Raw genomic sequence first — 19,984 nt, 5'->3', positions numbered from 1 at the left:
AAACGCTGCCGCAATCAGCCTTCCAGAAAAGGTGGGCGACACACGGCAACCGCCTCCGAGGCAGTTGCGGCTCGGCGGTGCAGTGGTGTTCTGGAATGAATGGGGGATGCGGTTTCTGCCTAAAGAAAAGGGTTTATAAGGAGGGGGGGAACCACGGGGAAACTAGGAATGTTCCGAGTACGGAATTGAGGAATTGCTTCCCTCTTCTTGGTGCTTGTTGAGTTGAAGGGGAACGGGGGAACCCGAGTCTATCACGTCCGATAGTTGGACTGGGGGGGGAGGGAAGAAGACTGCAAAAGTGGGATAGGAAGTAAGTTGCAGTAGTAGTAAGAAAAGTACCTTTTAAGGGAAGAAGAGGATCGGGAACAACAATAGAATGGTGAACCATAATCAATCATAAATAGCTCACTGTGAATTTTCCACGCGCCGCTGCTCCAATCACCACACCGACTAGGCGGTCAGGGAGGGGCTTGCACCACTCACAGCACGCCCTGCCCTTCACCGCTTCCCGGGGTTGGCCTTATCGATAAGGCCCGGATCAGCCCTGGAACTTCCCCTCTCCGTCGGCATATAGAAAAGGAGAGTTTATTTACCCCTTAAAAACCATAGGCGGCTTCAGTTCCCTACTCAGTGACCATAATTGCAACCTACGTTGGTATGTTCTATGACAGGATATCTAGAAGACAGGCAAAACAATTACCGTACTTGGACTAGTACGTATGACCCATAAACTATATAGTATGACCGAAACTCCACTCAACATCTGAGAAAATATAGTTTGTCGTCTCAAATGCTATACTACGACGCAACAGCGATGGTCCAGCCATCTACATCACCGTGCAACTCCCTTTCTGGCACTGCTCAAGATAGTTCAGATCATCCGCCGATACACTGCTCAGGTCGCCGGGTTTCCGCTTCACGCCTTGGATCTTGATATCCTGCTCCCCTTCCATATGCCACCAGCGGAGTCGTTGCACCTTGATCGAGTTGATCTCCGTGTAGTCGATGCTCCACTCGCCACTGCTGACCGAAACCACAGTTTGTGTATCAGGAAAGTGGAACTCGGGCAAGTATATCTCCGTTGCCATCTCATCTCCCGGAATCCGCTTGCTGCCGACCAGCGATAGGGTGAACGTACAGTTACGGAGGTCAAAAACATACTTCGAGACATCTCCATAGGTGTAGATTGGGCTGGGTCGGATGAATGCCTCTCCAGCTCGGAACCCCAGTTTGTCTGCGTTGGACTGGGTATATACTGATGTGATAGACGGTGTGGCTAGCGCGTCCTTCAAATTACCGGGTCCAACCTGATGGTGCTCTGGGTTGCCCTGACTTTCCGAGTAGGCGGGTGAATGAGGGTCAGGGTCCGTTCGGGATTCACCCTCCAGTGCCAGAAGCTTGCCACTTGGCAGCTCCAGATCATCGAGGGAGTAGATTGACAGATCTTCGCCGTTCCAGTTGTCGCCCCACTCGTGGTTGTTCTGTGAAACATTGAAAGCAACTTGTTAGACAAAGACCCTCTTCCAGACGGTCAGGCGGTAATGCTTACCGTGGTGGTGTAGAGCCACAGCGTGAAGCCATTGCCCGTGCTTCCTTCTAGGGCAAAGTGGTTGGCATCCATCGCACTAACTTGGCTGCTATAATCGCCGGTTTTATAAGCATGTTTGTCGTCCATGTCATAGGGAATACCAATCTCCGTGAAAATCAACGGATGGTTCCCCATGTACTTGAGACTTTCATCACGGAGAAATTTGAGTTGGTCACGCAAGCAATTCCGAATGGCTGTCTCTCCGATCTTGACGGCAAATGCCGGAGTCAGATACTTCCCTCGAAGAACACCGATTACATCCACATTGTATAGCCGATTCCTGTGACTGTCAGCACCGCAGGTTGTGCACATTTGAGTAGTCACCTACCAATGTTTCGTCAGGAGTGTCAATCCATCGTAATAATGTACCGCATGGATCATGTTAGGATCATCATCGGCTGTTCCCTTCAAGTCCGGGGGTATTTCCATGACCGGCGGTTGGCACAGCATGATTGCCCCCGGCCACACGCTTCGGAGAGCATCCCTGTAAGCCCGATAGTGTTCCATAAAATACGTATTGGTAAACCTATCATAATTCAGGGGTTCTCCGGTCTGCGGCACTTTGGAAAAGTAATCCTTCTGGAGAAGTTGGTCCGTCGACGGATCCCAAACTCCATGCTGAGCCCAAAGACACTCGCCTAATTTCCAATCGGGATCGCGCTTCCAGCCGTATTTGTGGTCGTCATAGTCAGCTGGCAGCCATGCAGATTCACCCTCAGGGTCTACAAGTTCTCTGCCAGTCTGATGAGGGCCGAAGCTGCCAAAATTCCAGGTTGTTTGCTCGCATGCTCGCCCCGAGCCAGTAAGCATGGCTTGGAAAGCAGTGGGCGATGTGCCGAGCTGCAGTTGTTGCTCTGGTGGGATCACGGATATGTCCTGTACTCCAATGAGTCCGCGATGGGGCTCATTCATGCTCTCCCACCCAATCACGACATCATTCTCGATGTCACCAGCCTCGTGGATCTTCTGGGCGAAATATCGACACGCTGCAATGAAGTGGCCTTGCAGATAGTCCTGTATGTTCATGCCGTTGATTATCGCCTTGGGAGCGAAGTCCCGACCTCCCCAAAACAGGGTAAACATTGTCTGACAGACAAGACGGGTGTAATTCGTACTCCAGATCATTTTAGGGAATTCAGCCGGGACATCATACGTATTTTGAACAAGGGCAGCTTCGGTCTTCTTGAACGTCCGCGGGTTCAAGCCTGCCGCGTAAAGTGTCCAGGCTGGCGCACCGGAGCCTCCTGATAGTCTAGACCACTGGGCTTGTTCAGCAAAGGGGCTTCATTACCACCAAGCAAGCATAATGACTGGGAACATACCACATCCTGATGAGGATCTAGGAACACATAGAATTGGTACTGCTTGGCGATACGCAGGACCTCAATAGTGAATGCTATCCATTCATCATCGTACTTTCCGGGCCCTTCATGTTCAATCGCTTCCCATGTGAAGATGTATCGCAAAGTATTGTAGCCCCATTTGCGTAGCCTGGCAAAGTGTGTATGAGCGTCGTCAAGGGAGAAAGGGCGACCGACGAAGGAAACGTTATCGGCGTCAAAGAAATTATCGGAGATGTAGGACGGTGTATCAGGGTTCTTAGGGTATTTGCATTCACCAGCAACGTTTATTCCTCTTAATGTAATCTCTCTATTGTGCGAGTCCTTGAAAGTCCGACCATCAATGCGGAGTCGGAGAGAGCCCATGATTGCTAGTGGCAAGGTAGGTAGTAGGCGACAACGAAACGGCGTTGACGCTCCAGGTATGATAAAAGGGGTGTAGACACAGACTGCCACAACCTCTCGGAGATTATCTAGCACAGTCTAAGGTAACGAGACAGGTCGGCTGACAGATAGGTTATTCTGGGAGTTGAGGGTCAGTCAGTACGGTGTACAGCAGGACAGCCGGGGGGACCGAATGAGGTGTCGATCGGGGATCCGCGCTAACCTTGCAGGAGCAAACTGTCTAACCATCAAAGGGAGTCAACGAGAGTGAAGACAGATGTGGAACATGAAGAAATGCACTTATTAAATAAGACGCGAATCCTGCACCACATAAATTCCCCTGGTGCCTGGAGAATCCGCTCTCAAAGGTAGAGTGAATCCAGGATCACTGCGGAGAGAGTATCACGGGTGATTGGAGATAACGGGAAGGTGACCGGGCCTCTGACGTACCATACGAATATACGATCCGTACCCGCTTGGGCTTCCCCACATAGACTAGCTAGCCTTTTCTCGACCGGCGCCCAGCTCCTCCACTTCGTCTATCCAGAATCTCGCCTCGACAGGCTGGGCCATGAAGCAATTGTTCTAGAATGTCAAGCAAATCCGCTCTGAAGGCGGTGCGAACAGCACTCGACGCAAAGGATTTTGAGCTTGCAGCTGAGAAAGCCAAAGCTATTGTGCAGCAAGACCCTCAGATCTACCATGCGTGTGTTGCCCCGACCCCGCGGTACCCATTGCGCTGCTCACTGTCTGACCATATCACAGCAATGTCTTCCTTGGTCTAGCTTTAGATAAACTCAACAAAAACACCGAGGCTGAAAGGGCCTATCTTTCGGCAATCCGGGTGAAAGAGAACGACAAGACAGCGTGGCAGGGACTCATCAACCTCTTCGAGAAGCAGGGAGCTCACAAGCTCGATACGTATCGCGACGCAGTTCTCCGACTGGGTCAAGTATATGTTGACTCGTGCGTTTTCATTCCGTCTTTGTCTCTAAACTGAATAATCACTAAATAAAGTGCAGAGATGACAAAAATCGCTGCCAAGATTTGGTCGACAAGTACGTTGGGTTCGCGAAGAAGAACGGATCTCGGTCGCAGTACAAGAAAGCCCTCGAATTACACCTGCCATCATGCCCGCTTTACGATTTCCTCGAGGGGAGAGTTCCCCATCCTTCGCACACCTACCTCCGATTGATAGAAATGACCGAGGCGGAGGAAAAGGAGTTCATCAACAGGGAAATCGGTGAACGACGTACGCGACTTGGTGCAAAGATTGATCAGGTTACACTAGAGGTCAAGAGGGAGGCCTTCAAACGGAGCGAGCTAGAGGAGCTTTACCGTGGAATTGTCAATTGGTCTCATGATGATGAAGTTCGGCGTACCTACGAAGAGAAGTTATTACAGCGGGCGAACGACATTCTCTCCGTGCTACCGGCGAATGAAAAGGACGCCAAGCGAGCAGAAGTGTTCCAGGCTGCCCACGATATGGTGATCATCAAACACCCTTTCGAGCTCGCGTGGAAGATCGTGCTAGAATGGCAGGATATTCAGAACTTCTCTGAGTGGGACCGCAACTTCTTGGACGACTTCATTGAATTCTTCCCCGAGGACGGTCTCTCTAAGCTACTGAAGGGCTTCTTGGCTAGCGACTTGTCACCATTCCCGAAAGACAAAGAACCCAAAGAAGCTGCAAAGAAGGATGAAGAGACCGAGAACAACAATGGCGAGAGCAATGAGCTAGGCGTCCAGGATAACCTGCTCTTGATGGTGGAAGGCCTTGAAGGATCTTCGGCGTCGATCGTCGCTCACCGGGTTGTGGCCGAACTCTATCTCTCACTTGAAGAGTACGACAGCACAGTGGATGTCTGTCGCAAAGGCCTTCGCAATGTGCAGGACCTTGTCAGGAGGACTGGCATCAGCCTGCAAAACACCACGGATGCACTCAACATTATGCTAGCCAACTCGCTTATTTATTACCAGTCTCCCCGGCATCACCCCGAAGCTAAGCGGATTTTTGAAGAGATCTTGGGCAGAGAGCCGAAATCCACGAGCTGCTTGTTGGGTATCGGTCTGATTCTTAAGGTTGACGAGGATTACCCTGAAGCCGTCAATTTCCTGGAGCGTGCGCTGGAGCGAGACCCGACGAATATCAAAGTCCGCGGTGAGCTGTCGTGGTGTAGGGCACTCAACGGCGATATTGCATCTGGCTTGGAGGGACTGCAAGACGTCCTTGAAGAACTTCAGGAAGCGGAGTCCGACAATCGAGAATTCAAAGCTGAGATCCTCTACCGAGTGGGATACTGCCAGTGGGAGAATGATCCATCGCCGGCAGCGCGCAAAGACCGGACTGGAGCATACGCCAGCTTCCTCGCGTCTATCCAGTCAAACATGAATTTTGCTCCTGCCTATACGAGCCTCGGTCTTTACTATGCAGACTACAAGAAGGACAAGACCCGAGCACGTAGGTGCTTCCACAAGGCATTCGAGCTGTCGGCATCAGAGATCGAAGCAGCCGAGCGACTTGCCAAGACATTCGCCGATCAGAGGGAATGGGATCTTGTCGAAGCCGTGTCCCAACGTGTCGTGGATTCAGGGAAGGCTAAGCCTGCCCCAGGCTCGAAGCGCAAAGGGTACAGCTGGCCCTACGCAGCTCTGGGCACAGTGCAAATCAACAAGCAACAGTACCCTAAGAGTATTGTCTCTTTCCAGGCAGCTCTCAGAATTTCTCCCAATGACTACCATTCGTGGGTCGGTCTAGGCGAGAGCTACCACCACTCTGGCAGATTCATTGCCGCTACCAAGGCGTTTGAGCACGCACAGCAGCTCGAGGATAACCTGTCCGACAAGGAGCAGATCTGGTTTGCAAGGTACATGCTGGCTAATGTCAAGCGAGAGCTCGGCGAGTACGAGGATGCTATTGCGAGATATGAGGACGTCTTGCAGGTGCGGCCGAATGAATTTGGAGTGGCGATTGCGCTGCTTCAAACGCTTACCGAGAGCTCCTGGAAGAGTTTGGACCAGGGTCTTTACAATGACTGTATTGAGCTGGCACGGAAGGCTCTACTAGTAGCCAAGTCGCTTGCTCTGGAACGGGTCGACGTTTTCAACCTATGGAAAGGAATCGGAGACGCCTGTACGCTCTTCTCCTACGTCCAGTCGAAAGCGGGTAGGCTGCCGGTTGATGAGCTACGAGACCTACTTGAGACTCAGCTGGAACCTACGGCTCTCGATATCTTGACAGAACTTGATAATGTTGGTCATGACTATCTATCTTCGTTAACAGCGGACGATGAGTCCGCCAACCGGACGAGCCAGTGCCTCTACGCTGCTATCCTGGCATACAAGCGTGCTATTCAGGTCTCCCTGCGGGACAGCCATGCCCAAGCAGTCGCCTGGTACAACCTGGGCTGGGCAGAGTACCGAGCCTACCGGTGTTTACAAACCATCTTGAACACGGAGAACAAGAAACAGTCACGTAAGCTCTTGAAGGCAGCTATGCGGTGCTTTAAGAGAGCTATTGAGCTCGAAGCCGGAAATTCGGAGTTCTGGAACGCCCTGGGAGTAGTCACCACGAGCATGAGTCCCAAGGTTGCACAGCATGCATTCGTCCGCAGTCTTCACCTGAACGACAGGAGCGCCCAAGTCTGGACGAACCTGGGAACTCTTTATCTCATCCACAATGACATTCAACTCGCTAATGAGGCTTTCACCCGGGCACAGTCCACTGACCCCGACTACTCCCCGGCCTGGGTTGGTCAAGGATTCTTGGCTCTCTTGTTCGGAGATCCTCAGGAAGCGAGAGGGCTCTTTGAACATGCCTTTGATATCTCCACTTCATCGACTCGTTTGTCAAAGAAGCAGTATACGATGAGCTTGTTCGACCACCTCCTGTCGGATTCGTCGCTGTCGAACGAGATCTCACAACTCATCCAGCCATTCTTTGCCCTGCACCAGCTCTCCAGCCAGGACCCGTCTGACCTTCCGTTCGTCCACCTTTCTGCTCTCTTGGCGGAAAGAATTGGCGAACACACCGACGCTGAGGCGAGTCTGCGGTTAGTTTGCACAGGCATGGAAAGTGAATACGAAGTCACGGAATCCGCGTCGTCCCTTTCCCGATATGCACAGGCCAATGCAGACATTGCTCGTGTTCTGCTTGCGCGCCATGACTTCGAAGAAGCTGCTGAGAAGGCGGAGACAGCTCTAATGTTGTCTGGAGAGGAAGATGCCGAGAAGTTTGACCCAGAGACAAACCGCAAGTTGCGCCTATCGGCCCATTTGACAGCCGGTCTAGCACACTACTACCTGAAGTCGATGGACAACGCGATTGACATGTTCCGGGACGCCCTTCAGGAAGCCGACAACGCTCCGGAGGTGGTGTGCCTCCTGGCACAGGTTCTGTGGGCCAAGGGCGGAGAAGAGGAGCGCGCTGTGGCACGCCAGCAACTATTCGACTGTGTTGAGGAGAACCCCGATCACATTGGGGCTGTCACGCTCCTAGGAGCAATCGCACTCCTTGACGCGGATGCGGATGCTATCGATGCAGTCGAGTCCGACCTGCAGAATATGATCACAAGAGACGACATTGAGATTCATGAACGCGGCAAGCTCATCAAGCTCTTGACCGCCATCTCGACCCTTGGATTCACGGACAACTCTGGCGTACCCGAGGATGTTCGACGCGTCGGCGAGGCCACAGCAGCGGTGATGAGATCGCCGTACGAACCTCAAGGTTGGGTAGAGTTAGCGTCCGCCACGCAGGAACTATACCCTGCGGAGATGGCGACCAAACGGGCAGCGAGGAGTGTCCCTCCCCGAAGCAACTTGGAGGCCATCGATCTCTCCGCGGCATATGCACAGACCGGAAAGGCAAGCGATGCACTGCGGGCGATCATGGTTGCGCCATGGAAGCAGACTGGATGGGAGGAGTTGAACCACGCGGTCTCAACAACCAGCTAGACGTGTTGTAGTTAGTTAACTGTCACACACACACATACACATATTAGTATAGATGCATACAAGCATTAGACACACTCCATCATCCAAATTCCTCCAACAAGGAAACCTACCACCATAAGAAGACCCAGTCTACACCCCCCCATTAATCCTCTCCAATAACCTCTCCTTCCTCCCCTCCCTCCACTGCACATCCAACCCCTCAATCTTCCCTCCCAACACCACACAGGACTCCGGCGTAAGCATCACCAAGCCCCTCGCAACCGTAACATCCCTCACGATGACCTTCGCCCCAATAGCCAACTTCCCCAACCCAATCCCATTGACCCTAGCGAATTCTAACCCGACGGCCCTCGTCCCCGCCGCATCCTGCAGAATCAACCGATGCGTTCCATTACTATCACCTCCTCCTCCTCCACCACCCCCGCCTGCTGCATTATTATTATTATTATTCTCCGCAGCAGCAGCCTCACTATCCTCCCCCACATTCACCGTCCTCACGATCTCCCTCCCCCGAATCGCCTCCCCCCTTTCCACGCGCTCAATAGCCTCCACCTGGCTCCAGAGACTCGTGCCGATGTCTTCGATATCGAGGACTTGGAGTGGGATGGGGCCGTTCAGACGGCGTTCTTGGATCGTGGGATCGAAGATGTCGACTGGGAGGAGGGTGGAGGGGTTGGTGGTACTGAGGGAGTCGCGGATGTCGGAGGTCAAGATGCGGAAAAGGGCGGTTTGGGTGAGGGCGCTGAGGGGGATGGTGCGTGATGTTGATGTTGTTGTTGAGGCGAGGAAGGTGGTTAGCCAGGTGGGGGAGACGGGGAGGGATTTGGTGGTGAGGAGGTGGGTGGTTATTTGTTGATGAGGATTGGAGGTCATTGTTGTTGATAGTAGGTGTGTAGATTAAATATTAGAAGAAGAAAGAAGGTGCATCGTTGTGAGGGGTTCTTCGTTCCTGGGGAGGTATGTCGATACTACTAGCTCTGATAGAAAATGTTTACTGTAGCTCCGATGCGGAGCGGAACGAATCCGGGGAACGGACCACCAGCTAGCTAGACTTCATCTGAAACTCTCCTTATCGGGGCGATCTTTAAACCTTCAAAACTCCTTTCAACGGATCACTGCCCAATACATACGCACCTATACTCAACCTCCCTTTTTCCTAATTACCTACATCTACGAAGATCTCTAATCGACATGTCCACCCTCTCCTCCCCCCGTCCCTCAATCGCCTCATCCCGCGCACACTCTCCAACACCAGCATCATCGCACCGACCCTCCCTCGACACCCTCAACACCAACTACAACCTCAACAACCTCAGCGCCTCCTCCACTCCATCCACCGCCCGCGCCGTCTCCCCTTCCTTCCACCCCCGCCGCAACCGCGCCGCCCTCCGCGACTACTACAACCTCAAACCCTCCTCCGCAGCCGATCCCAACAATGACGGGCGCCGCTCACGCAGCATCCCGCGGCACACCGACGCAGGCGACATCTCCAGTAGCAGTAGTGGTACCGGCGGCCCATCTATACTCTCCACAACAGGGACCGAGCTCGATAGCCCAGACTTCGATCCCCAACGCTACGTGAACCAGCTCCTCGCTTCGTCGTCGCTATCAACAGTCCTGAAAGCGGAGAATACGCTTGTCGGGGATATCCGCACGTTGGACAGTGAGCGCAAAGCATTAGTGTATGACAATTACTCGAAGTTGATTAGGGCTGTTGAGACGATTGGGAAGATGCGAAGGACGATGGATGATCGGGGCGCGCCGTTGACGATGACGAAGACGCTGGGGCCCGCGATTGCGTTTGTGGCGGAGACTGCTGGGGGTCTGATTCAGGAGGGCGAGGAGCAGCAGAGGAGGATGAGGGAGGTTAAGGAGAGTGAGGGGGGTGAGAGGAGAAGAGCTGAGAAGGGGACGGTGAAGTGGGTGCTTGCGGCGCCGGGGAGGTTGGAGAAGTTGTTGGAGGAGGGGAAGGGGGATGAGGCGGAGGGGGATTGGAGTGAGGTCAAGAAGTTGTTGGATAAGTGGGAGGGGGTTAAAGGTGTGAAGGAGGTTAGGGAGGCTTGTGAGAAGGTTATGGAGGGGAGGGAAGCTTGAGTTGGGGAGATTCTTTCATCTTTCAGAAACGGGATCGCAGTGAGGTGCCTCGATATCACCTTATCTGCCACTTCCCAGACAACAGACACCCTATTACCCACCAAGGCACTTCTACACAGCTCGAGCCGGTCTCTGAGCTACTACTATCTTCAAACCATTGACAAGCCAACTTAGATTAATGAAACTAAATACCCACAACATGCATGGAAAACAAGGTTCACATCACATCATTTTCCAAACACAGAACAAATGTCCAAGATACCAAGCTCGACTCCAAACCCAATATCACAATCTACTTCTTCCCAAAATCCCGACTCGAGTACATACTCGCCCTCAACCCCCACATATTACCCCCCTTGATATCCAATTGCGTATACGCATCACACTTATAATAAATCGGCCGTCCATCCAAATCCACCAACTCCAATGCCGCCATATTCCTCAAAACCCTCTCCACATCAGCTCTATCCTCATAGTCCTTCGTATAGATACAAATCAACCTCGTCATGTTTGAACTCTGATCACCAGCACCAGCACCAGCACCAGCACCAGCACCAGCAGTAGCGGTAGCCACCTTAGCCCCAAACCCCAACTCCCCCTTCGCCGTAGCCTCCGCCACTACCCCCCACACCTCATCCACCTTCGCAGGCGAGATAAACAACATCCACTTTCCCGAAACCACACCCGTTTCCCTCGCCAGAGCAAACAGCGTCCTCTCCAAATCTACACGGTGCTTGGTGAGTTCGCGCGTCAGTGCAGCGGGTGTCTGCGTTTTCTTTGGCTTCTTAGCGTGTTCGGCGCGCACCTGAGCGATTGCCTCTTCATGAGCATGGAGTGCCTTCGACCCTTCTGCCACTAGCTTCTTAATGTCCGCTTGGGGATTCTGATAACTGTAGCTGGATATGTATATCCAGGACCCCGTGGGGGATGTGGAGAGGGTGGATGAGGGCCGTAGACGGGCGAGGAAAGATGAGATAGGTTCGTTAGGTGAGGGGCGGTTGTGCCTGATTGGGGTTGTGTCTGTGCTTGAGATGGGGACATCGAAATCGTGGGTGGGGATAGGGGTTGATGGGGGTTCGCTGGAGAGGTGGGAAGTTGTGAGGTCCATGGGCTCGGGTGCATCTGATGCATCGGATGACGATGAGGGCATAATTCCTCGGGCTGCAAGGACGTTTTGTTTGATTGTATTGTACTCATGGGGATGGATGTCTGTCCAGTAGTGGTCGGTGTCGAATTTGGACACTTCCTCTTCTAGACGTGTTGTCTCTTCTTCCGAACCTGTGGGGGTGGTTAGTTGGTGGTTTCGTTTGTGTGGAGGGGAGTACAAGCCGTAGAAACTGGATTCTTCTGATAGGTCTGGCATGATAACTGTGTTAGACATCGGTGGTGAATCTCTGATAGTGATGATAGGATGAGATTTAGGATAGTAGATGGGTGTGTATGAATAGAGACTGGTGGTTGGGATAGAGAGATAGATTGAATGGGAGAGGCCTGGTTAAATGAGGCTGAAGGTGGAACAAGTGAAGGTGACTGGGGCTTGTCACTCCCACCCATCACTGCCACAGTCACTGTGCCATTTATAGGTGAATAAATGGTCTGGCATTTGCCTATAAATCTGCAGCCTTTTCCTCGCTCTTCTCTTCTTCTCCTCTCCATCTTTCTGGTTGGTCATCTCCCCTGCATGCATTTTATAGGGACTGGACTTTCTTACGGCCCGGCGTCTCATTAGTGATAGACACGCTTTGATCAACTAACATACCCTATGGAGAAAGCAAACCTGTCTTTCTTAATCTGATCACAGCACCGCAAGTATGCCTTAGTGCTGTGCTCGATAATTTTGGAGTATGGAACCTGATTCTCAATAGTGGCTTGAATTCAAAGGAATGACCCAAGATCATGGCATTAAAAATTTACCTAATCTTACTGATAGTCGTATATACAAAAACAATGTTTGCAGGGATCATTTCTATTTTCATTATATCTTTCAATCTATATGTTTTCTTCAAGTCGAGGCCATGGTGGAGGACAGCAAAACGCATTGGGGCCCTGCTCAAGAATTCTACAATCGTAATGCAAGGAATAATGCCCAAAATCCCACGAGGACTTTCATATTGGACGTCTCATTGAATAGGGCAGCCCTATAATTGCACTAAATGTGTACCACCAGCACAGATCCTTTTCGGGGCGTAGCAGGCCGATAGTTGGCTGTGACACGGCTCTTCAGCAATACTTGACGAGATCGACTATGCAGCCTTACAAGAACCATCAGACTGTCACTTTCTCGCCCCATGAGTTCAATACGACGAAAGCAAAAACACGCATGCGTTTACAGACACCAGCGGCCGCATCTATATCGATAAAAGCTACTTTCATTAGGGACAACTGACAGGAGAAAGCTTTACCCAAGAGATGATCCAGAGCATCAGACACTGTGGGTCGAATGAGAAGCTATGTCCTCGTGGCTAGGCTTCAGGTCTACTACCGCATGACAGACGTGGACAATACATATGTCCTGCTGATAGAGTTCAAGCCTCTTTTCGAGAAGCCATGATAATAAACAAGCTTTCCTGCTAAGACAAGGCAGGAAACCCAACTAGTATTCTGTAAGCTGGCTATTCAATACGGCTCAGTGAGATTGAACATAACGAGTCAAAAGCAAAGGAGGGCCCTGGAAACTTCCACTATCCAGAATGTCGCCTTGATAAGTGGGCATATTATCAGACCGAAACTACATGCGCTGGTGTCTATTCATGTTGACTTCAAACCCAGACAATTTATTCTTCGGCAAGTCTTGTCACTATTCCATCAGTGCATGGAAAACTTCGGCCAAAAATAATCATCGTACGCCCGTTCTTTTAGGGCTAGAATGCAGTGGATGGGTCCAGATCATTGATCCATGGGGGAATGTTATAGCTCGAAGATATGGGGACAGCGCTACGAGCAAAAGCTAGTTATGTTAAGGGTTTTACACTGTCATTATCGATTTTCCCTCCGCCTGCTATACGCCAAGTTCGGAGCAGACTCAACGCGAAAGGGTTGGTGTACCTTATCGGGAACCACTAATAGGAGCAAGTTGAACTCCTATCGACTCTCACTCCAGTAATGGCTGTGGAATGACACTCAAAAAACAACCCAGGAAGTCGCTGTCTCACTCTATGAGACCGTTTGCTATGTCGACTAGCTTACAATGACAGCGATAACCTGAAGGTTATCAAGCAGGATATGCCTGCTGACTGATAGTAACAATACAGAGGGTGAACACATAGTCGAGTCCTGATAGACCAAGGAGCTAAGATGATAACTCGTCTTTACCCATGCGAGTCGTTGAAAAGTCACTCACTATATATCTTCGACTGCTGCTCCGCAGGCTCTGTTGCACTCCCTAATGGACCAAAGCAATAGCGGCTTGCGATGGGGAGCGGACAAGCTCTGCAAGCTTGAACTTCTGCTTGGTGCTTGCTCTGGAAATTACCTTGGTATATAGTGACCGGGTACGCATGGCAATGACGGAATCTTACCCGATGCTGAGGACACGCAGGATCATCCCGATCAATGACAGACACCTGGCCCTGCTGTCGGGAGCTTAAGATCCATTGAGCTTCTCATTTCTCCCCCAGTCAACAATGCCTTGAAGCGAACGTCACTTTCGAAAGACCCAAGTAATCTTGGGGAAGTCGTTCAATTCGGGGTGTTGGAAGAGGTGAACATTATTGCGTGATATGAAGGTCGATCTGGTTTTCTACGTTTCGTTGGCCTGAGAACTTACTCGAGCATCAAAGACTTCACTCTAGGAACAGCAAATGGTGCTTACGAGCCTTACGGTTTAACCTCACATTATATTACTTATCTGACGTACTCTGTGGAGTGATTTATTCGAAAATACTATGGAAGATAAATCCTACCAATATAGTTCGAGATCCCCATGTCACTCTTCTATAGAAGCCCTAGCATACTCTAGTGTTTGCTGTCGAACCTGGCTATCCAGAAACATGCATCCGGGTAGTCTCTGAAGCAGATGCAAAAAACCTCTTTGCCCCCTTTACTTACTATATTGAATCAGGAAACTAATACTCATCTTCTGCTCATAATAAGATATCCCATAGATGAGAGATATGCCCATCAAGAAGAGAAACTACAATATGCCATATGACATTACAGTTGACAACTCACATAGATTATCCACAAGGCCATTTTCCTAGCCGGGAGTTTCTCAAGGGCTGGCTGGTCCCCGCATAAGCAACCGCGTGGAGAAGAAGAAGCTCAAAATGCGCACAAAGGCATCTCGAAAATGTCGAAGCGAGATCTTACTTTGCTGGAAGATTCCATCCAAAGAGGAAACTCATGGCATTATTCTTGAAGTTGCTTGGGCCCACTGTGGCTGAAAAATATGGAGTACTTAACTCTATTCATCGCTGACTACGCTCGAAACCCGAATACCTGGTCAAAGCCAGCAGCCATTCGATAGAGAACACACAAAGATGAATTCTAATAGGCGAGCTTCAAGTGCAGCACCTAGCGATGAAGCTAAAGGCCATATCCGCGGTCTACGCGTGGAGCTCTTCTTCCAAGCAAGGAATACCGCAGACTAAGTGAATTAATTGAGATCCTGATCAACGCTCGGTGGTACTTCGACTGGCATACTGATAGCTACCAGCAGCGCAATGACATGCAATCTCATATGCGCATCGAACAGTACACACCTTTGTTTATAGCAAGGGCTAACATCTCTGCTCTGCGATTCGGATGTCACGGGCTGTTCGGGGACTTCCCCGTGCTATGCGTTTAGATCAAGCGTCAAAGAAAAGGGAGATCTACCAAGGCTTGCCATATTAGCCATACAAATTGACATGGCACACTGGAACTATGGGAAAACACTAACCATCCACGACTAATTTCGCAGGTAGATCCAGTTTGCCCTTAGAACGATTGCCAATCCAACAGCAGGTGAAGGATAAACCGCGCTCCGCCTTGATGGAATAATGGAGAAAACAAGATTTATCAAAGCTGAAAAACTTCTCATTAGAGCTGGTGGGTTTAGAATGTCGAGATCTTCAGCAGAGACATCTGAAGGGTACTTTAGAAGAGCAGAAACAGCTAATACATTCCCGCTCGAAGTAGAAAGAGGCAGCAGTCCTCCAGGGAAGCTAATCTTTGGACGGAGAATTTATCACTCTCGCCATTTAGGGTATAAGTTTCTTGTCGATCAGAGCTGGAATAGTTATGGTCCTTTCCTGCTTGATTTTGCACATCGTTCACCAATCATTGCATATTCCAAGCCCACATCGATTCTGCTCGTGATACAAGTAATGGGAATAACGGTGACTATATTGTGTATCCCAAGTATACCTCTGGGCGACATTGATGAGACAGGTGACTGACGACTGGCTGATGATAAAGGTGTTGTGTTCACCTTATATACTTCATAGAATACATGCCTACATGATGAGAATCATTAACATACGCTGTTGGAAGTCATATGCGTTGACTATACCGACGCGCGGCTGGCACAGAGACCTCTCGATCGAGTCTAAGTAGCGCTTCACAGTATGTATAGTATCTTTAATGATCACAAACACTAGGTCTACAAGGCAGCATAGAAAGCCTACGCCAGTGGATGGTCCGAATGGAAATACCAATTTAAATGAATAACTCGAAAAAATTGAAATAAGATTCGCTTTCGTCCAAAGTCCCATAGCCTGTAGCTCACACTGCACTGTGCCGTCATCAACGCAACAGGCAAAAAAATGAATGGTCCAACAGTGATAAAAAAGGATGTTGCGCTTCTGAAGGCTCTCGACTATGGTCGTGACTAGTGAGAGGGCAATCTATCCTTGAATGATACATACAACTCGAATGGTAGAAATGTAGAATAAACATAGGCTACTAGTGCAGCCTTGTGGGTAGAGAGTGGCCATTCTTTTAGTAAATCTGAGTTCCCAGTCCTTAAATCCGCTAAAAAAAAAAAACAACGCCAATTGAAACGAGTGTCCGAAAACAAATCCAACAGTCTCGACATCTCATCTGCAGCATAAGTGAGCTACCTAGAACGGTGGCATCTGCGTTTGGTTGAACATGTACATGCTCTCATCTGGAAAGTTGTTGTTGCCATTGGCAGCAGTGTCGAAGAGCATGCTGTTCATGATGGAGTCATCGTAAAAAGCTCCAATGGAGCTAAAGTCCATCTGGCCAGGCTGGTACATATGTTCACCGTACCCGAAGGAGGCGTCCTCGAAGAAGTCTGTCGTTCCGTTGAGAGGGGCAAAGTCATTGTCGGTATACAAGACGCAGTCTTCGTGCTTCAGCTGGGAGTAAGGGTCCTGCAGCGGCAACATCGGGTTTTGCGAATAGTTGTTGACAAATCCCGGGGATTGGAGAGGGCCCGTTGCCGGTGTGCTGAGCTGAGCGGGACTGACTTGGGGTGGGTTCATTTGAACCGAGCTGCCCTGATCCGGGCTCATCTGAAGGGAGAGCATTTCGGCAGGGCTGGCACGGTCGGGGGTCATTTGGAGTGGACTCATATGGTCCGGGCTCAGTTGGAGAGGGCTCATATGGTCAGCATTCATCTGCAGCAAGTTGACCTGGTCCGGAGTCATCTGCAAAGAGTTGATATCCGAAGCCATTTGGAGGGAAGCCAACTGAGCGGGGGCCAGCTGAACAGGGCTGACTTGGTCAGGACTCATGTGCAGTGGGCTCGAATGAGCCGTGCTGTCTTCAGCTGGACTGGCGCGAGCCGAAGTAGCCCGCCGCTTAGCATTGCGTCCATTGTTCTTGGCACGCACATAGTTCCAACCGTGAGCCTTCTCCATGTGCTGCTTGCAGTTACTCTCTCTCTTCGATTTGTATGCGCAGCCGTTGAACGTGCAGGCGTACATGCGGGGTGTGGTCGAATGACGATCGTTGACGTGACGCTCGTTCTCCTTCTCGGTGGGCCATCCAAGCTCGTGGTACTTGCATCCTTCAAAGGGGCACTTGAATGGACGCGAGTGCGTTTTCTCATGTTTCCTGTAGAGCCGTCAGTAGCCGTATAAAGTTGACTATACACAAATACTTACGTCAAATCACAAGGTCTCTGGAAGATCTTGTCACAGTGAGAGCACTTGGTGTTGATGTTCATGGGGGGAGCGTTCTTCTTGCGACGAGCCATAGACCGCCTAGCTCCCTCGTCCGCTTCATTCAGACTAAGTGTACGCTTCACCAAGGGTGGAGCGTGGGCATCATAAGCCTCACCAGTCTGCATAGAGACCGCCTGGCCTTCCTTTTGTGCGACGAGCTCAAGAGGACGTCCAGTTTGGCTCATGCCGCCCTCCAGGGTCAATTTGAGCTCACTGAGCTGGTCAGTTTCTGGTCTCTGCCTATTGTTTAGGGAGTAAACATACGATGCCTCTTTCTTGTTCTTGCGAGCCTCGTCCCGCATGGCCTTGAAACGGTGGACCTGGGCAGTAAGGTCGAGAAAGTACGAGTTGCTGTAGCTCTTATCCGTAGGGATACACAGGTCTCGGGGGTCCAGGTGAGTGTACGTCTCACTCAGACACAAGATAGTAGAACTGCAGAACTGGTAGTAAGAGCCAACCTCCGCTTCCACGTCCTGCAAATTTGTAAGTGGCATGCAATTTGATGCTAGTGTTCGAATTGTGCTTACAGCAGCTCCGTGGAGGAGAGACTTCTCAAGATCTCGAAGAGTGCCAATCTGCTTCTTCTCGATCTGCTCGCGAGCGCTCTCGACAAGGTGATGGAAGGGCTTGCAAAACTCTTGCCCGAGTAGGGGGGTGAGGATTCGCTTTTCAATCTCCTCGCTCGCGCTGAGGCTGAGGTTCTGCTTCGAAGCAGATTCCGGCTCAACAGCCATTAGAGAGCTAGTGATAGCCGACTGTGTGCGCGTGACTGTCTTTGAGCGGCCCTCTTTGGCTGCAGGCAAAATTAGATTAAAAGGCATGCCAGGAGCCTGTAGCAATGATAGCTCACCTTGGCGTGCGGATGCGGTCTCACAGCTGCTAATTGATGTTCCTAGACCACTATCAGAAGGGTGGCAGTGCACCTTCCTGACCTTGGTCTGCGAATCCTTCCTCGAGGGGCCTCTGCGTAGATCGTAAAAGGAATCTCCTTTGCCGGATTGTGAGCGCTCGAAGTGAATCTCAAGATAACCCCTGGGAACTGGGAGGCCGTCGCGCTCTTGTCGAGGCGCTGAGTCGCTAGAATCAAGGTCGAAGCGACTCAAAAGTTTGTTCATACGTTGCTGACCGGCGAGAATGGCTTGAAGGGCGGCAGGGGAGGTCGAGGAGCGACGAGGTGAACAGGCTAGGTCCGCGAGGGGATCCTCATCATCAGATGAAGAGGGGCTTTTCGAGTGAAATGTTTGATTCTTCTTCAACTGATAGCGCGAGCGCGATGCATGAACGTCTGCCGTGGAGGCGAGCGATGGAGGTCGTGAAACGTGACGTCCCCGGCGGGGGTTTTGAGACTTCATGGCGTCTGGATTCCGAATGGTATTCATGGTGGGCGAGTAGCGGAGCAGTGGTCCAAGGCACGTTACTGAGTATGGCGCACCCCTCTTGCCGCGGTGACTCACTTGTCCGGTATGTTTGCGGATAAGAACTTGGGAGATCGATGAATGTACACTGTTGATGCGGCTCTAATGACGTACGGTGCTGGCGATGGGCTGATTCGAAGAGATAGAGAGTTAGTTGGTTTTTGGACGGTCCAGCAGAAGAAAAAGGGGGTTAAGTGATGGAGCTGGGGCTGAAAGTCGGAGGAACTCACTAGGACTGGGGCTCCAGGGGTGTGGTTCTGACCGACAATGGTATTTCGAGGATCACAACTCAAGGTGAAGGGAGAAGGGGGTGACGGGAGGCCCCGGGCGGCTTATGGTGAAAGCAATCAACACCCCTTACGACGAAAACAAGCAACGAGAATAGATCTAGGCTTATGAATGGCCTAAAACGGATGCTATACAGAAGGGTTTGGGGGGAAGGTGAATAATGAATACGGATAGCGGAGATGATAGAACGTGGAAGGAAAAGGATGGGGTCAAGTATGGATCATGGCACTTGGAAGGTAAGGGAGACTGAGGCTGTTCATCCGGGCTGAGTCGTCTTCGATGTCTGCCTGATAGACGAGTTGCGCTAGCCTAATCTAGGGATAGTCGGAGAGTAATACAAAATTCCATTGGATGGACCATCTCGCATTGCCCCATCAGGGACGATTCTCTTCGACGGCCAAGACGGTAATCCAATTACACGCTTTGCGCCTGAGGTTGGTGTGTAAGTTACGGCGGATGGTAATACATCCGTGATCAAGGCCGTTATCTCCCGTCCTCCGCTTCATCCGGGTCCCGCTCTCACCAGGGCTGGCCAATGATAGCGCAGTGTAATCCCAACTGGAGTGGGGGCTCATACCGGGACTGCCGAAAATAGAGACCAACGGGGTCGATAGAACTAGTAACAGTATCCATACGCTCCAGAACCTCGGAGGAACTTTGGGCAATTTTAAACTTTGTCCTTGACTAAACTTTGTCCTTGACTTGCTGTCCTTTTCCTTTGAGATCTCGTAGTCGTATGGTTATTCCTCCGTAGTAGAATGGTCGATGTTTATTCGGGGTTTGGGGCACAGCTCGACCTTGCTTCCG

The 19,984-nt window shown here is 51.0% G+C and overlaps 6 protein-coding genes across 6 annotated transcripts; 2 read left to right on the top strand and 4 right to left on the bottom strand.

Annotated features, from left to right (window-relative positions):
* Positions 1-688: 688 nt before the first annotated feature.
* Positions 689-3,712, bottom strand: BO83DRAFT_378700 (sterylglucosidase 1). Its single transcript, XM_025531321.1, has 5 exons — positions 3,536-3,712; positions 2,911-3,450; positions 1,917-2,848; positions 1,550-1,868; positions 689-1,481 (listed from the first exon to the last, which is right to left on the bottom strand). Exons 2-5 carry the CDS (start codon positions 3,292-3,294, stop codon positions 828-830), a joined length of 2,289 nt encoding a protein of 762 aa, XP_025387895.1. The 5' UTR covers positions 3,295-3,450; positions 3,536-3,712; the 3' UTR covers positions 689-827.
* A 104-nt stretch (positions 3,713-3,816) lies between these two features.
* BO83DRAFT_437656 (SKI complex subunit tetratricopeptide repeat protein SKI3) lies at positions 3,817-8,312 on the top strand. The gene is made up of 3 exons (XM_025536034.1): positions 3,817-4,018; positions 4,078-4,278; positions 4,335-8,312. Exons 1-3 carry the CDS (start codon positions 3,903-3,905, stop codon positions 8,266-8,268), a joined length of 4,251 nt encoding a protein of 1,416 aa, XP_025387894.1. The 5' UTR covers positions 3,817-3,902; the 3' UTR covers positions 8,269-8,312.
* An 85-nt stretch (positions 8,313-8,397) lies between these two features.
* On the bottom strand, positions 8,398-9,213 carry BO83DRAFT_445899 (OB fold domain-containing protein; the record flags this gene model as incomplete). Its single annotated transcript, XM_025536581.1, has 1 exon — positions 8,398-9,213. Exon 1 carries the CDS (start codon positions 9,139-9,141, stop codon positions 8,398-8,400), a length of 744 nt encoding a protein of 247 aa, XP_025387893.1. The 5' UTR covers positions 9,142-9,213.
* Positions 9,214-9,353: 140 nt separating this feature from the next.
* On the top strand, positions 9,354-10,362 carry BO83DRAFT_417435 (COG1/VPS51 family protein; the record flags this gene model as incomplete). The annotated part of the gene is made up of 1 exon (XM_025534759.1): positions 9,354-10,362. The coding sequence occupies exon 1, from the start codon at positions 9,460-9,462 to the stop codon at positions 10,360-10,362; it is 903 nt and encodes a 300-aa protein (XP_025387892.1). The 5' UTR covers positions 9,354-9,459.
* A 192-nt stretch (positions 10,363-10,554) lies between these two features.
* On the bottom strand, positions 10,555-11,828 carry BO83DRAFT_408462 (DUF1917 domain-containing protein). The gene is made up of 2 exons (XM_025534045.1): positions 11,692-11,828; positions 10,555-11,640 (listed from the first exon to the last, which is right to left on the bottom strand). The coding sequence occupies exons 1-2, from the start codon at positions 11,741-11,743 to the stop codon at positions 10,655-10,657; spliced, it is 1,038 nt and encodes a 345-aa protein (XP_025387891.1). The 5' UTR covers positions 11,744-11,828; the 3' UTR covers positions 10,555-10,654.
* Positions 11,829-16,403: 4,575 nt separating this feature from the next.
* ace1 (putative C2H2 transcription factor (Ace1)) lies at positions 16,404-18,853 on the bottom strand (the record flags this gene model as incomplete). The annotated part of the gene is made up of 4 exons (XM_025532784.1): positions 16,404-17,364; positions 17,415-17,714; positions 17,739-17,947; positions 18,002-18,853. 4 exons carry the CDS (start codon positions 18,851-18,853, stop codon positions 16,404-16,406), a joined length of 2,322 nt encoding a protein of 773 aa, XP_025387890.1.
* Positions 18,854-19,984: the final 1,131 nt, after the last annotated feature.

This window comes from Aspergillus eucalypticola, assembly GCF_003184535.1.
Source record: "Aspergillus eucalypticola CBS 122712 chromosome Unknown BO83scaffold_13, whole genome shotgun sequence".
Lineage (NCBI taxonomy): Eukaryota > Fungi > Ascomycota > Eurotiomycetes > Eurotiales > Aspergillaceae > Aspergillus > Aspergillus eucalypticola.
This window is presented reverse-complemented; position numbering and strand designations above follow the sequence as displayed.

Bases quoted from the DNA above. Each gene is read 5' to 3' on its own strand.
- BO83DRAFT_378700 (XM_025531321.1), bottom strand. From the start codon at position 3,294: ATGGGCTCTCTCCGACTCCGCATTGATGGTCGGACTTTCAAGGACTCG. The intron at 2,849-2,910 runs GTATGTTCCCAG...GAACAAGCCCAG, and splicing joins TAGATCCTCATCAGGATGTG to TGGTCTAGACTATCAGGAGG. The intron at 1,482-1,549 runs GTAAGCATTACC...AATGTTTCACAG, and splicing joins TGTGGCTCTACACCACCACG to AACAACCACGAGTGGGGCGA.
- BO83DRAFT_437656 (XM_025536034.1), top strand. From the start codon at position 3,903: ATGTCAAGCAAATCCGCTCTGAAGGCGGTGCGAACAGCACTCGACGCA. The intron at 4,019-4,077 runs GTGTGTTGCCCC...ACCATATCACAG, and splicing joins GACCCTCAGATCTACCATGC to CAATGTCTTCCTTGGTCTAG. The intron at 4,279-4,334 runs GTGCGTTTTCAT...AATAAAGTGCAG, and splicing joins GGTCAAGTATATGTTGACTC to AGATGACAAAAATCGCTGCC.
- BO83DRAFT_408462 (XM_025534045.1), bottom strand. From the start codon at position 11,743: ATGTCTAACACAGTTATCATGCCAGACCTATCAGAAGAATCCAGTTTC. The intron at 11,641-11,691 runs GCTTGTACTCCC...CCACCCCCACAG, and splicing joins AGAAGAATCCAGTTTCTACG to GTTCGGAAGAAGAGACAACA.